This window comes from Orussus abietinus, unplaced genomic scaffold (assembly GCF_000612105.2).
Source record: "Orussus abietinus isolate OABI.00-Male unplaced genomic scaffold, Oabi_2.0 scaffold370, whole genome shotgun sequence".
NCBI classification, from domain to species: Eukaryota; Metazoa; Arthropoda; class Insecta; order Hymenoptera; family Orussidae; genus Orussus; species Orussus abietinus.
In genome coordinates this window covers 15,589-28,952 of record NW_019394529.1, presented here as the reverse complement: position 1 = coordinate 28,952, position 13,364 = coordinate 15,589, and the positions used below count along the sequence as shown (strand labels likewise).

Below are 13,364 nucleotides of genomic sequence, written 5' to 3'. Positions count from 1 at the left end.
TCGCCAATCGGTACATTTATTTTTTTTTCATATATGATTGGAGTTTACTTTTTTCATGTGTATGTTATTTTTATTTTTAATGAAACTGAATACCCACGAAAAGATAAATAGGATGAATTAAAAATTACTTATACCAGGTGTACACACTTAAATCCGCTGTTTGCTCATAGATTGCATTAGTGAGCATATTAAGTTACTATGGGCACGTCGTACTTTTGTTTTGTATGAGTTTGACATCTGTCAACAATAATCAGTACACATCGTCAGCAATTTCATACAACATACATTTTTCGTTTGGTAATCATGTCTAGTTTTTTTGCAAGAAAAAGAGCATATGAAGAAAGAAAAAGAGAACAGAAAGCTCTTCTTTTCTGTTTCAATTTGAAGAAATCTGCTGCCGAATCGCATCGAATGCTTGTGGAGGTCTATGGCGACAGTGCTTTATCGGAAACAACGGGCAGAGATTGGTTTCGTCGGTTTCAGGACGGCAATTTTGACCTGAGCGACAAGAAGCTTGAAAATCGGCTCAGGAAGGTTGAGGACTATCAGTTGCAAGCTCTTTTAGACACGGACGATACCCAATCACAAAAAATGCTTGCTAAGCAATTGGATGCTACTCAACCAACCATTTCCATGCGCCTACGTGCCATGGGAAAAATTAAAAAAATCGGAAAATGGGTGCCGCATGAATTGATTGATAGGCAGATGGAGCGACGCCAAAACACATGCGAAATCTTGCTCGCCAGACAAAAAAGAAAGTCGTTCCTGCATCGGATTGTGACTGGCGATGAAAAGTTGATATTTTCCGAGAATCGTAACCGTAAGAAATTGTGTGTTGATTCCCGCCAACCATCAGAATCGTCCGCAAGACCAAATCGTTTCGGATCGAAGACGATGCTGTGCGTTTGGTGGGATCGACAGGGTATCGTCTACTATGAGCCGTTGAAACCTGGTGAAACTGTAAATGCCCACCGCTCCCACCAACAACTGATCAAATCGCACCGTGCTGTGCGTGAAAAAAAGTCCGGGTTATCAGCAAAGACATGATAAGCTGATTTTCCTTCACAATGCACCATCGCACACGTCAAAAATGGTCCGAAACTATTTGGAGGCACTCAACTGGAAGGTGCTACCCCATACCGCTTATTCACCAGACCTGGCTCCTTCCGACTACTACCTTTTTTCAATTGGCCACGCACTCGCCGAGCAATATTTCGATTCTTACGAAGACATCCGACAATGGCTTGATGAGTGATTTGCCTCGGTAGAGAAGGAATTTTTTGGCGTAGTATCCACAAATTGCCCGAGAGATGAGACAAATGCATAACTAGCGAGGACCAGTACTTTAAATAAATTCCTTTTTTGCTTTTTATGAAAAAAAGAACTGTGTTTTTCTGACTTAACAATAGAGGATTTAAGCTTATACACCTGGTAAACAACGGGAAGGAAGTATATACAATCAGGAGACGCGGTGACGCTCCAGACAAGTTTAGTGCCCTCACTTGAGCGTTTTACTCTGAACATCGCTCTAACGGGCATTTTATTTTCTTTAAACGACCAATGACGCTATTAAAAGATGCTGTCCTTTTCTAAATACATTCACGAGTTCATTGATTTTTTCTTTTTCATTTGAGACCAACCATTGTAATCGATGCATTAATAGGGAGTCTGGTCCTACTGAGGTTATTATTTTTCAATGTTTGTTTTTTTTTTAAGATAAAATTTATTTTTGTTCACGAAACTTTTGTTGCATGTAAAGGTGCATTTGACCAAGAAGAAGCACTATTAAAAATTTGATTTGAATATCTACATATGTAGATAAAGCGGCCGCAGGCGGAGAGTTCGACCAAATCGTCTGAAATCCTGGAGTCCTTTGAAATTATCTGACACATGAAATTCAAAAAAAAATTTGTTATAGTATGAATGTAGAATGCGCATGAACTACAGTTTGCAACTAAAAAAATGCTGATTGCAAAAATGGCGGACAAAATTGAAATTGACAACAAAAATTGGCCTTAATTTTGCAATAACTTTGTCCTATAATAGTAATTTTTCATAAGTCGAGGTTCATCCGCATATAAATTTAATTTTCTTTAATTTAAACTTTGAATGAAGTGAATCGGATGAAGATTCGATGAGCTACGATTCCAGGCAACTTGAAAAACGTGGTTTTGAGAAGAGCGTGTTACGTAGGCACTCTCCGTACCTTAACCTAAAGAAAACCTATTTTCTGATCACCGGAAGCTAGCCATGGATACCCGGATACGGAAACGTGATCAGGAAACTCTTGCGAAAGGATCCAATACTAAATCATCTGATCCAACAAGTTCATCGGCCAAAACGACTCCAAAAGTCATCGATAGACCCGGGGCGCACAACCTGATGACTACGCAACGCGTCAGCACGACGCAGAAGCGCCACCCTCATCTGGGCCCTAGGATCTCCCACCAACTGAAACACCCTGCTAATAAAACCGCCTTCAGACCAGGACAGAATGTCATTGTTATTCGTCATTGTCATATTCAAGTATCATATGGTCTGTCATTCTGTCAGCCAGTAGTTAGTCAAGTTAACATCAACGACCTCGTGTGGAGCTCCTGGTCCTCGGAACTCCGTTCCTAGCGAGTCAGAGACCGAGACCGCCGGACTCCCTGTCGAATACCATCTACCCTGCGAGCTGCAGCAGTGCCATTCGGTACTCCAGCAATCCGACGCACTGAGTCAGGAACAGACGGCGGCACTGTGACTTCCGTTGGACGGGAGGCTTCTAGGAGATCTCCAACCCTAGGGCACGCCACGGGACAAAGGTGTTCACGCACAATTATCCGGCTGGGTCGATTAAAGGAGACTGCCACCGAATCCGGCCACTGATCAAGCCAGGTAGAGGATCCTTTGCAAACTCGACTCATTCTCATTTCGTTCTAGTTTATTTCTTAACCCCTCATCTCCGATCAAACCGAATTCTAACCACTATCGCGATTTCCATGCTTTGCCCCGGTTAACCGGATAGATTCAGATTCCCAGTAATTTCCTTCGAACAGCTGAGCTCGAAATTTCAGCATCGCGAGATAGAATAAAGTCACGCGTAGACCGCCATTAAACAGCGACGAATTCCCGCGTCAGCACTCCAGTGTCCAGTAACCTACCGCCGCTAAAGCGCGCCATCGCGACACCCGAACCACCGCGACGCGGTAGTATAATAACCCAGAGAAAAGTATGTCGAGGCACCTCGGGTGCCCCTCCCAGCTGATTGTAAAGTAAACCTCACGGACGCATATAAGCAACAATCCTAGCACACTAGGCACATTGCCATTCGTTTAAACCCCCTTTTCAGTCCTCATTTCCCTAGATTCCACCACAGGAATCGATCTAACCGCTCGGATCTATCTCCTCACAAGATTCGGGTAATCTCTATCCGAATCATCCCGGCCTCGCATCCACCCGGCCGCTACGTAACAAACGCGTTTAATGTTGTTGCTTGTAAAAAGCGTAAGTTTTTCAATATTTACGTCTGTTTAAAGCTAATCTGCAATTCCTGGAGCATATACTAGATCTTCGGACTCCTCGAAGAACTGCTGCTTTTGAAGTTTCTGAATTTTTCGTATAGATCGATCCTCTTTTGTACTTTCGAGGCTGCGCAGTGCTTGCTGCTCCATGCGTGCGCTGTCGTATATATCGGCGTAATTCTTGGTTTGCAAGCCAATTTTCAAATTTAGCAGTTCCATAATATTCAGAGTAGCTGAATAGCCTTCATTAAACAGCACAGCAGCTATATACGAAGCAGTTTCGGTCGTCATACCAGAATTGAGATGTTTTGGGGCGAAACGCTAGATGGTTGAGTTAAACCTTTCGTTGGAATTTTGCGTATGCCCACCCAAACATCTCTTCAACAGGTCATCATTACAAAGATCTTCATATATGGGCCGTATATGTTCCTGTACATTACCATGAAAAGGTTCTGGAAGCTTATATTCAGTCCCTCTAGCAACGGCCACTAGATACTTGCACCAGCTCTCGTCGCCTTCCGGGCAGTCCTCGTGCATCGGATTTTCATCGGTCGATGTTAGATGTTAATACGTGGCTATGATTGCCCTTTTCATCTTCACAACTGAATCAATATTACGTCCTATAGCTAATCCGTAATATTTGGTCAGTTTTTCAATAAGTACATCAATCAATTTTCCTTCACCTCCGAGCTGTTTTTTTTATCTTGATATTTCGGGGTCGAGAACCCATTCTTTTTTCTACGTGACCTATACATTCGCTTTTGACAACTGTAAGATCATCTCCATACGGATTCAGATCAAGAATAACTGAAAGTTCTGGAGTCGCCGTCACCAATATAATTTCCGCATTTTACTCTGTATAATTCTTCAGACCATAAAAACATTTCTGTAATCGCATCGACCTCCATTTTCCCTGACCCCTCGTGATTCGCAGAGCATTCTACTTCGTGTTCTTCTGTCTATTTGTTATATTCTTCAAAATTCCTGTGCTTATTCTCCCAGTATGTACACACACTACAGTAACTTGACTTTACATTAAGATCGATCATTTTGCCTGTGTAATAGCCAATAAGCGTCGTCACTCCGTACAGCGACGAAATTCCACGCTTTTTCCGCGAGCCATCACCCTAAACTTTAACATTGTTCAAGGGTCTTTCACGTTTTCATTTTCTCTTTGTTTTTTCCGTACAGCTTTCTTAGTAAGATTCAAAAATACAATTTTTGCGGCATCGTGCACATGCTGTAAAATCTAGTAATACGCTGATTTATTCAAACGTTTTCCGATATCCATCAAATTGCAAAATAAATGTATCCCTTCTAAACTAACTTCCAGAAGTCTCATAACAAACACTGTTCTTCTATTTACTTCGTATGCACTTAGTATGAAAGGACTAGAACTAATCAGTCTTCTTCCACAGTTGCACTGAACTACGAGTTTGAAGGCAAATCCACGATTCTCTGTTTCTGCAAATGATACGTTTGTCTTGCACATTCGGCAAATAAGAAATTCTGAAAGAACAGTGAATATCGACAAAAATTCGATAATTCGGTATCCATGTCCTGCGTGAACAACATCCTCCGCGTCTGCGAGAGCTATCTTTCTAGACGACGCGCTCTTCCCGTGCTCTTCCTTCTCCTTCTGTACGTGGTTAAGTAGCACATGGACGATTGTTTCAATAAATGTTTTATACTTTATTTATGACGTCATCTGATACCCCAAATATTTAGTTCAGTGGAAATAATATGGTGTAATATACCTAAAAGGAATGTATTTTAGTATGTACCTGTTGATATACTGTAAAATCATTGAGATGATTTTTTGAGATGAGGTGACTTTTTCTAAAAACCAGAATAAAATAGATTCGAACTTCCTTTTAAAAAGTATATAATCTTGGCTACATGATTCCACGTTATATTTACAGGTAAACAGTGAAACTGATTCTTTCTACGTGCATACTACATCTTATATAAATTCTGATATGCATATGCACGTATATATTAGGGTGTCCCATAAGTTTCTTCCCTTTTTTTTATGCGAAATGAATACACGATGTTTGTTGTATAAGGTTGATTTATTATGTTATATATGAACCGTTCTGTTGTATAACCTTCTTCCATCTCTCAGGAAACCTCATTATGCCCTCTTTCCAAAATTGTTGAGGCTTACTTTCAAAATATTCATCTAGGTGCGTTTTTATTTCGCTTATGGATTTGAAAGATTTACAACGGAGATAATTTTTTAAAGAGAGGAACAAGTAATAATCGGATGGAGCAAGGTCTGGGGAGTACGGAGGATGAGGTAGAACGTCCCCATCAAACTGTAATAATTTTTGCCTTGCGGCCAACGCAACATGCGGTCTTGCGTTGTCGTAATGGAATACGACACCTCGTCGGTTCGCCAATTCTGGCCGTTTTTCTGCTATGGCGGCTTTTAGTTGATCCAGTTGATTGCAATATTTGTTAGCATTGATCGTATCACCTTGCGGAAGGAGCTCGTAGTACACTACACCCTTCCAGTCCCATCAAATGCACAGAAGAACCTTCTTCGGATGAAGCCCAGGCTTCGCAACAGTTGAAGGTCTATTTTCTTTAGACCAAGTGCGTTTTCGATGCACATTTTGATACAAAATCCAGGTCTCATCTCCAGTAACAAGACTCTTTAAGAAAGGATTTCTTTCGTGTCGCTGAAGAAGCAAATCGCACGTAGAGATGCGGTTCATAAGGCCGATCTCCGTCAATAGGTGTGGAACCCAAACTTCACATCGATTCGCATATCCCATCTTGATTAAATGCTTATGTACCGTTGTCTTGGGAATGTTAGTGGCATCCACTATCTCACGCACACTATATCCCTGATTTTCAGCGAGCACAGTCTTGATAATGTCCGTATCCGTCGTTGCTGGGCGGCCGCTGCGGTCTTCATCTTTCAACTTAAAATTGCCAGCTGTAAATTTCTTAAACCAATTGCGGACGGTCCTAATAGTCGTAGCACCACTCCCGTAAACGGGGCAAATCTCGTCTGCAGTGTCCTTTGCACTATTGCCTTTTTTAAAACAATGAAGCATAACATGCCGCAAATGCTTCTTTTGGCTCTCCATATTAAACGGTGTAGAACAAATTTTGAAAGAGACTTTGTCACCATCGAAACATACTTTGAAAGGGCTCTGGGACGACTGAAACCGATGCCATAAACAGCTAAGAGATAAGCCTGCATGCTTATATAAACATAGCCAGTTAGAGTCATTCATAGCGTGGCGCGGAAGAAACTTATGGGACAACCTAATACTATGCTACATAGGTAGGGATTGCAATATCGGACCAAAAATTCAATACCGGTATTCGGCAGTTTTTAGATCTTAATACCGGAATACCGGTTTTAATATCGGTAGTAGGAATTTTAAAAAGAGAAAGAAAACAGGTGTTTTATTTGCCAGTTTTATTAGAGAGTAAATATTACAAAAAATCATTTGTAACTTTTAAATTATAACAGTATAATAAGAATCACAAAAAAAGTAAAAGAACGAGGAACATCATATTTATTTAAATCACAAAAAAGTGTACATATCACTATTCAGTCCGTGATATTATTACAAATTTTTGAAATGTGATCTTAAAAACATAATGCATCAATTGTACTGTTATTAAACCTGGAACGTAATTTTGTGCAAAAATTACCAGCTGTCGAAAACGCTCTTTCAGCATCTACGCTAGTCGGTAGAACGGTTAGCAATACGCGATATACTTTTTCCAAGTATTTACCTCTAAATCCTTCATCTTCAAGTAAATCGATTTCTCGTCGGATGGTTTTGGATATAACCGATTTCTGTATTGTATTCTGGTTTGTTGACATTTTTTTAGTTATCACATTCTAATTTTTGGTCAAGAGACAATTCCTTTTCACTATCGACATTAGTGTCATCATTGTCTTTGATAACTACCGAATTCTTCTGAATGTGGATAGGTTTGTGGGTAAAAAATTGTAAGAAAATTTACTATAAACTTGATCAAATTTGAATTGGTTAGTCTCTTTTTTTCTTTTTTATTTTCATTTTTAAAATCATAATTATGTAAATACCGTAGGACATTTTCTATTTCGGCATGCCATTCTTCTGTGCGATTTTTCAATGTAATATATAATTCTTCAGATAGTGATGTGTGCTGTTCTTTCAGTGACTGCAACATGAATTAGATAAATTAGATAAATTAAGTAAATTAGAATATCTCTGACATAATGCCTCCACAGCCAGTTTTATTGGAAGTAGAGCTGATACAGTTCTGGATATTAAGTCGAATTCACTATCGGAAAAATTAATTTGCAGGTTTAAGTCGATTATTGCTTTTTGGATTGGATTTTTCAGTTTCAAAAATCGTTCCATCATTAGGAGCAAACTGTTCCAACGTGTTTTAGAATCTAATATTAACATATGTTCTGTTTTATTTTCAGTTAGTATATTGTAACGGGGCGATTAGGGAGCGCTTGCGCGAGACCGAAATCGACGGCGATCGACGCCTGCGCAATACCCGCAGAGGATGGAGCCGAGGAGTAGGGAGAGGCCGCGAGACTCCAGGAGACCTCGAGTCAAATTCTAAAATGTAGAATAGAATCAGATCTCGATGGGAATAGACACCCAATTCTCACTAGCATTAGGGTAAATTCAAGTTCCAATTGGACATAGGTTTAGAAAGTCAGAATAGGCAGGAGTAGAACCGGAGTCAACCGGAATTTAGAAACATTTATGAAATAAAAATTACAGAGGAAGCAGTCTAAAATTAAATCCCAACCCCAGCGATCTCTACCATCGAGGTAGCCGTTCATCCCTAAGTCTAAATCCTTTTGAAACCGATCCTGGGACTGTGCTATGGCAACATCTTCCAAAAACACGAACATTAGAGCGTGAAAAGAAAAAGAACAGAGAAAGAAAAGGAGCCATACCTTCCATTGACAGAAGTCAATCGAAGCAGGTTCACATATGAAGAGCGGAAAAGGAAGTGTAGATCCATACCTTCAGCCTTGTCAATGCGACAGCTCTGAAGCCGGAACTGACACTATTCTCAATTGTGAAAGACAGCTCGGACTCACGACAGTGTTGAAAAGACGGTGCATACTGCACGGCCTAATCCGTACTATTACAATATATTTTTGTAATAAGGCATTTTTTGTAGGGAAACGTTTAAATATCTTAACAATTTTTCGAACTTTATTAATTATAGGTAACAATTCTTGATGAGTTAATATTTCATCCTCATTGGCAATATCTTCTTCAAAAATTACATTGTCACTATCTTCATTGTCAGCATCACCCCCACTCTCTTCAAAGTCGGAATCAGAAGTTTCTATATCCACGGTATTTGGGTTCTTCTGTTCTTTATTTTTTTGGTATAATACATCTATTACTCCTAATTGAATTCCATGAGCATAGCACAATTGCTGATTTGCACCAATCAAGTTTCCATCTTTTTTCATAACCGTTGCTCCATCAGTCGTTATGGATACAATATCTTCTTTCAGGGATAATCCATGTTTCCCTAATTTAGATTTAAGCACTTCCACACATTTTTCCGCTGGCATACTTCCCGAGACATGTGTAAGTCCTATATTCCAAATTTTTTTTTCAGAATTAATATTTATATTTAAATAGCATCTATTTCTTACACTTGTCCATTCATCAAATGTAAGACTAAATTTTTCACCATTTACATTTAATTGTATTAACTCGTGTTTCAAAGAATTGCGAACACCGTTACTGCAGTTTATAACAGTTCTTCTTATAGTATTAATTGATGTCGGTAGATTTTTAAAACCTCTGGCGGATAGTGATTTTCTTAATTCAGTAGAAGTACAAAACACTCGAAATGGCAAACCATCTAATGCTGTCATTTGACTTAAAATTTCGTCCAAATTATCATTTTTTTTTTTTTCAAAATAATCTAAAATCCCTGATGGCTTGGGCTTAGAAACTGTGCTTAAATTTGTATCTTCATCGCAATTAGATTTTTTCCTCTTTAACAAATTTGTATCATGATTCGTTTTTAAATGTGTATGGAGTCCGCTTGTACTTCCTCCATTCACTTTAATAACTTGAACATTTTTTACATTGTGCCACCATACTCTTTTCATCATATAAATAGGGAAACCAAACCGAAGTATTATCAACAGATTTTTTATGTTCTTTAAAGTTATTCTTATTCATTATTATGGGTTAATAAAATATATGTATATAACAAATCTGAAAATATTTTGAATCCTAAAGTATGATATGCAAATACAATGTGAATAACAAACTCACCAATTTAAAAAAAAAAATATCGAAATTTTAACTAAATTATTACGCACTTTCTTCACAATTACAACCTTGTTTTCACAGATACGATTATACTACTACCAATCCTGCGCGTGTGCAGTATCGCTCTGAGCTGTAGTAGGACAGTTTTGGCTCGCCTCCTTGGGTGATTCACATATCACATCACTTCTCCAGACTGTACGATGCAACTTTGTATTCACAGTCTAATTCATTTCGCCCGTTAGAGAGACTTAAAATAAAAACGTATACTGTTTGACTATATTGGCGACCCCTGAACATATGGTGAAGACAATTAAAAAAATTTCTAGTAAATACCGAAAAACCGGTATTTAAACTTGTGAATCCCGGTATTCGGTATCCCGGTATATTGGTATTGCAATCCCTATATATAGGTGTATATTGCTATACAAATGTACACGTGAATGGTGTTTTCGACACGCGCCGACAATAACGGATACCGTTTGCAGGGATGCTTTTTACATGCAGCAACTGCAACGCATACGTTTGTCAGTGGTAGTTTTTACATGAGCTGACTGTAATAAACACATGTCGGTATTGTATTTCCTAACCACCCCAACAGTAATAAATATGTTGCTGCATATTACTTTCTACATGTGTCAACATTAACTAACTCTTTGCCCTACAACCGCGTGTGAGACTCATGGTCAGGTATTCGAGCCAAAACTGATTATTACGTGCCTGGCCCGTGGTACATCGGTCGGGCCAAATGTAAACATAGTTTCGGGCCAACGCTGTTGGAACTTAAGTCGTAGGGGAAGGGGTTAAGAAGTACACTAGTGAACGTTATCATATACACATGTTATGCGGTAACTGTTATCTCAGTTAACTACCTTATGCTGTCACGATTGTAAATATAGCTGTCGTATTGTTGTGAACGTAATCATTCTTTGTAATAATGCATACTTCAATGTAATTGTACATTTAGCATTTTTAGCAGAATAGTCATTACTTTGTAGAACTGCTGTCCTTATATTTACAAGCGATTACTGTTGAATCTAACATAATTGCAGTAATGATAACAACTTTTTTCTCTCCGTGCGGGCCGCTCCGTTGTCCGTTATACCCGCTTGGCGCTCAGCGCTCCTAACTATATTTCAAGGTCGAATTTGATGCTATAACCTTGGAAATGTATTCTCCAAATGTATAGAAAGATTTTTAGTCAAAAAAATGTTGATTTTTTGGATTGGCTGGACCAGAGTCCCCCCTTAATGAGTTATTTCGAATTGAAATTTCAGTATTGCCAGTTGAACAAAATTCAGTCGTCTGCGTTTCCCTCGCTTACAAACCTATACATGAACACTCACGAGCGTACACGTCCAAGATCGGATTGCCCTCAAGACGGGTTTCCATACACGGCGAGTTCTGGAATGAGTTAGGAGAGCTCAGAGTGTTTTCCGAAAATGTTCCAATGCAGTTACATGAATAAACTTTAATTACACTTATAACTGACCTAATTAAAAATTTGAAAATACAAAAGTGAGGAAAATCTTATACATGCATTAAATGTGTAAATTAAATTACTTATTACACTTACTACTCATTTTTAAGAAACATGGAATTGAAAATATCTGACATCATAACGTGGAACTTTATCCTCCTGTGGAATTTATTGATGTGTTAGGTCATACAGGACCTTTTCGCATTTATTGTTCTTCGTGGTCAGTGACTAAGTGATAGGCACAGAGAAATGTTTTGTTCATTTTGGGAGGCTAAGTGCCAAAATTACATTAAATTTACGTAATTAATTATTCTATGTGAAAATCCATATTTTGAAGGTGTCAGTTTAATTCGCAAGTGCTCATGAGTCACGTGGCAAAATTTCCGACAGTTCTGTTATAGGGGCAGATTTATGTGCAATAATTAGTGGTCTATCACTGACCTTTAATGTCTATTGAGAATGTATTGTCCAAGTGGAAAATTACGTCCTCAGAAATTAGCGATATTAGTAACACTGAAAATATCTATCTCCCGATTAAATACATCAACCATTGCGCATTAATAATAATGAGTTCCCAATAGATTCACCGCTATTATTTGTATTTTATATCGTTCCTACAGGGTGAACGAAAACATTCAATTTGCCCTTTAATACGCTCGCCACGGGATGTACCACCTGTGGTGCATACCGAAGGGCAAAAACAATAGTTCAAAATTTGCGCCCGCGTGAACATGTTAAACGAAAAACAAGTTTCCACCCATTGACAATAATTAATTTCCCATTACTGCCATAGTCTACGGGCGGAAATAAAATATTGATGTTATACATTACTTGTTTGACACGTTCCGTGCCGCGTGGGACGTATACGTCCCACGATCGGTTTACAGCAGCATACTCATCATTTATTTTTAGCACTGAATGTGTTAAATGTTGAGATACGTGCTCTGCCAGGCATATGATATTTAACATTGCCTTTGCGTCATTCTGAGTCTTCAGAAGGCTAGGTTGGTGTTGCATACATTATGTTAAATAATTATGTCGATGAGATTTATTAGACTGGCAACTAATGTTCAATATTATAGAAAGAACATAGGTTCCCCGTGTTACGATGTAACACAATAACATGTGCCAAATTAATCCCTGTTCAACTAGAGCTTACTCATTATATCGGTTTTATAATATGTAGAAACTTACATTCGCGTTTTATGTCATGTTAATAATAAACGGCCGCGTTTCATGTCAAACGCGTCATATAACATCATGTATTATAAATTAAAAAATAATTGGGCTACAGTATTATTTTGACCGACTTTTCTGTGTTATTGCATATAACGCTGCCATTAGCCAGGTGTTATATATGTACTTCCGATATCCTTATAATTGTTCTTGTTTATATTTCTTTAACCTTTTAATTTGCAGATGTGAATCTTATGCTCAGATTTGCACAGCTGGAATTCAAATTTGGAGACAATGAAGTAGCTCAAACTTTGTTCGAACGCATTCTGAGCTCTTATCCTCAGCGTGTCGACATTTGGTCATCTTATGTGGATGCGTTAACTAAATCTGGAGACATAGAAATTGCAAGGTAGAATTATATTGGAATAAAACAACCGATTTTAATAACTGATTCTTCTATAACACGTAATACTTTTATTTATAGGGATGTATTAGAACGCGCAGTTGCTCAAGTCTTGCCAATGAAAAAAATGAAAACCATCTTCAAGAAATTCATTACTTTTGAAAATCAGCACGGTACATCTGAGAACATAGGCCATGCAAAACAGTTGGCAGTTAAATACGTCGAAAATCAGTGTAACAAACTATAATATATTTGCGTGTAAAATGTACGTACCTACGAAAAATATTTTTGAGCTATGTTTCTAGGTACGTAACATTTTTTACTTCACTGGGCATATTTGTATTTACATAAAGATAAGAATAAAAACCTGTGTAATTATTCTTAGAAATAAGAACCACTAATGTAAAGTAAAACCCATGGGAAAATTTAATCAACGTTGCTAAAAAATGATCCTTTTATGCCCCGTTCCGCCAACCTCGGTCTAGAAGCTAATTCTCGGTTACAATGAGTTGCATGTT

The 13,364-nt window shown here is 38.3% G+C and overlaps 1 protein-coding gene across 1 annotated transcript in view; it reads left to right on the top strand.

Moving 5' to 3' along the window:
* The window catches only part of LOC105699010 (protein RRP5 homolog), a 70,606-nt gene extending 57,326 nt beyond the window's left edge, over positions 1-13,280 (top strand). The window contains exons 3-4 of the mRNA XM_023432634.1: positions 12,687-12,852; positions 12,928-13,280. Coding sequence (XP_023288402.1) covers positions 12,687-12,852; positions 12,928-13,093 — 332 coding nt within the window. The 3' untranslated portion in view covers positions 13,094-13,280. The remainder of the gene's footprint in view (positions 1-12,686; positions 12,853-12,927) is intronic.
* The last annotated feature ends 84 nt before the right edge of the window (positions 13,281-13,364 follow it).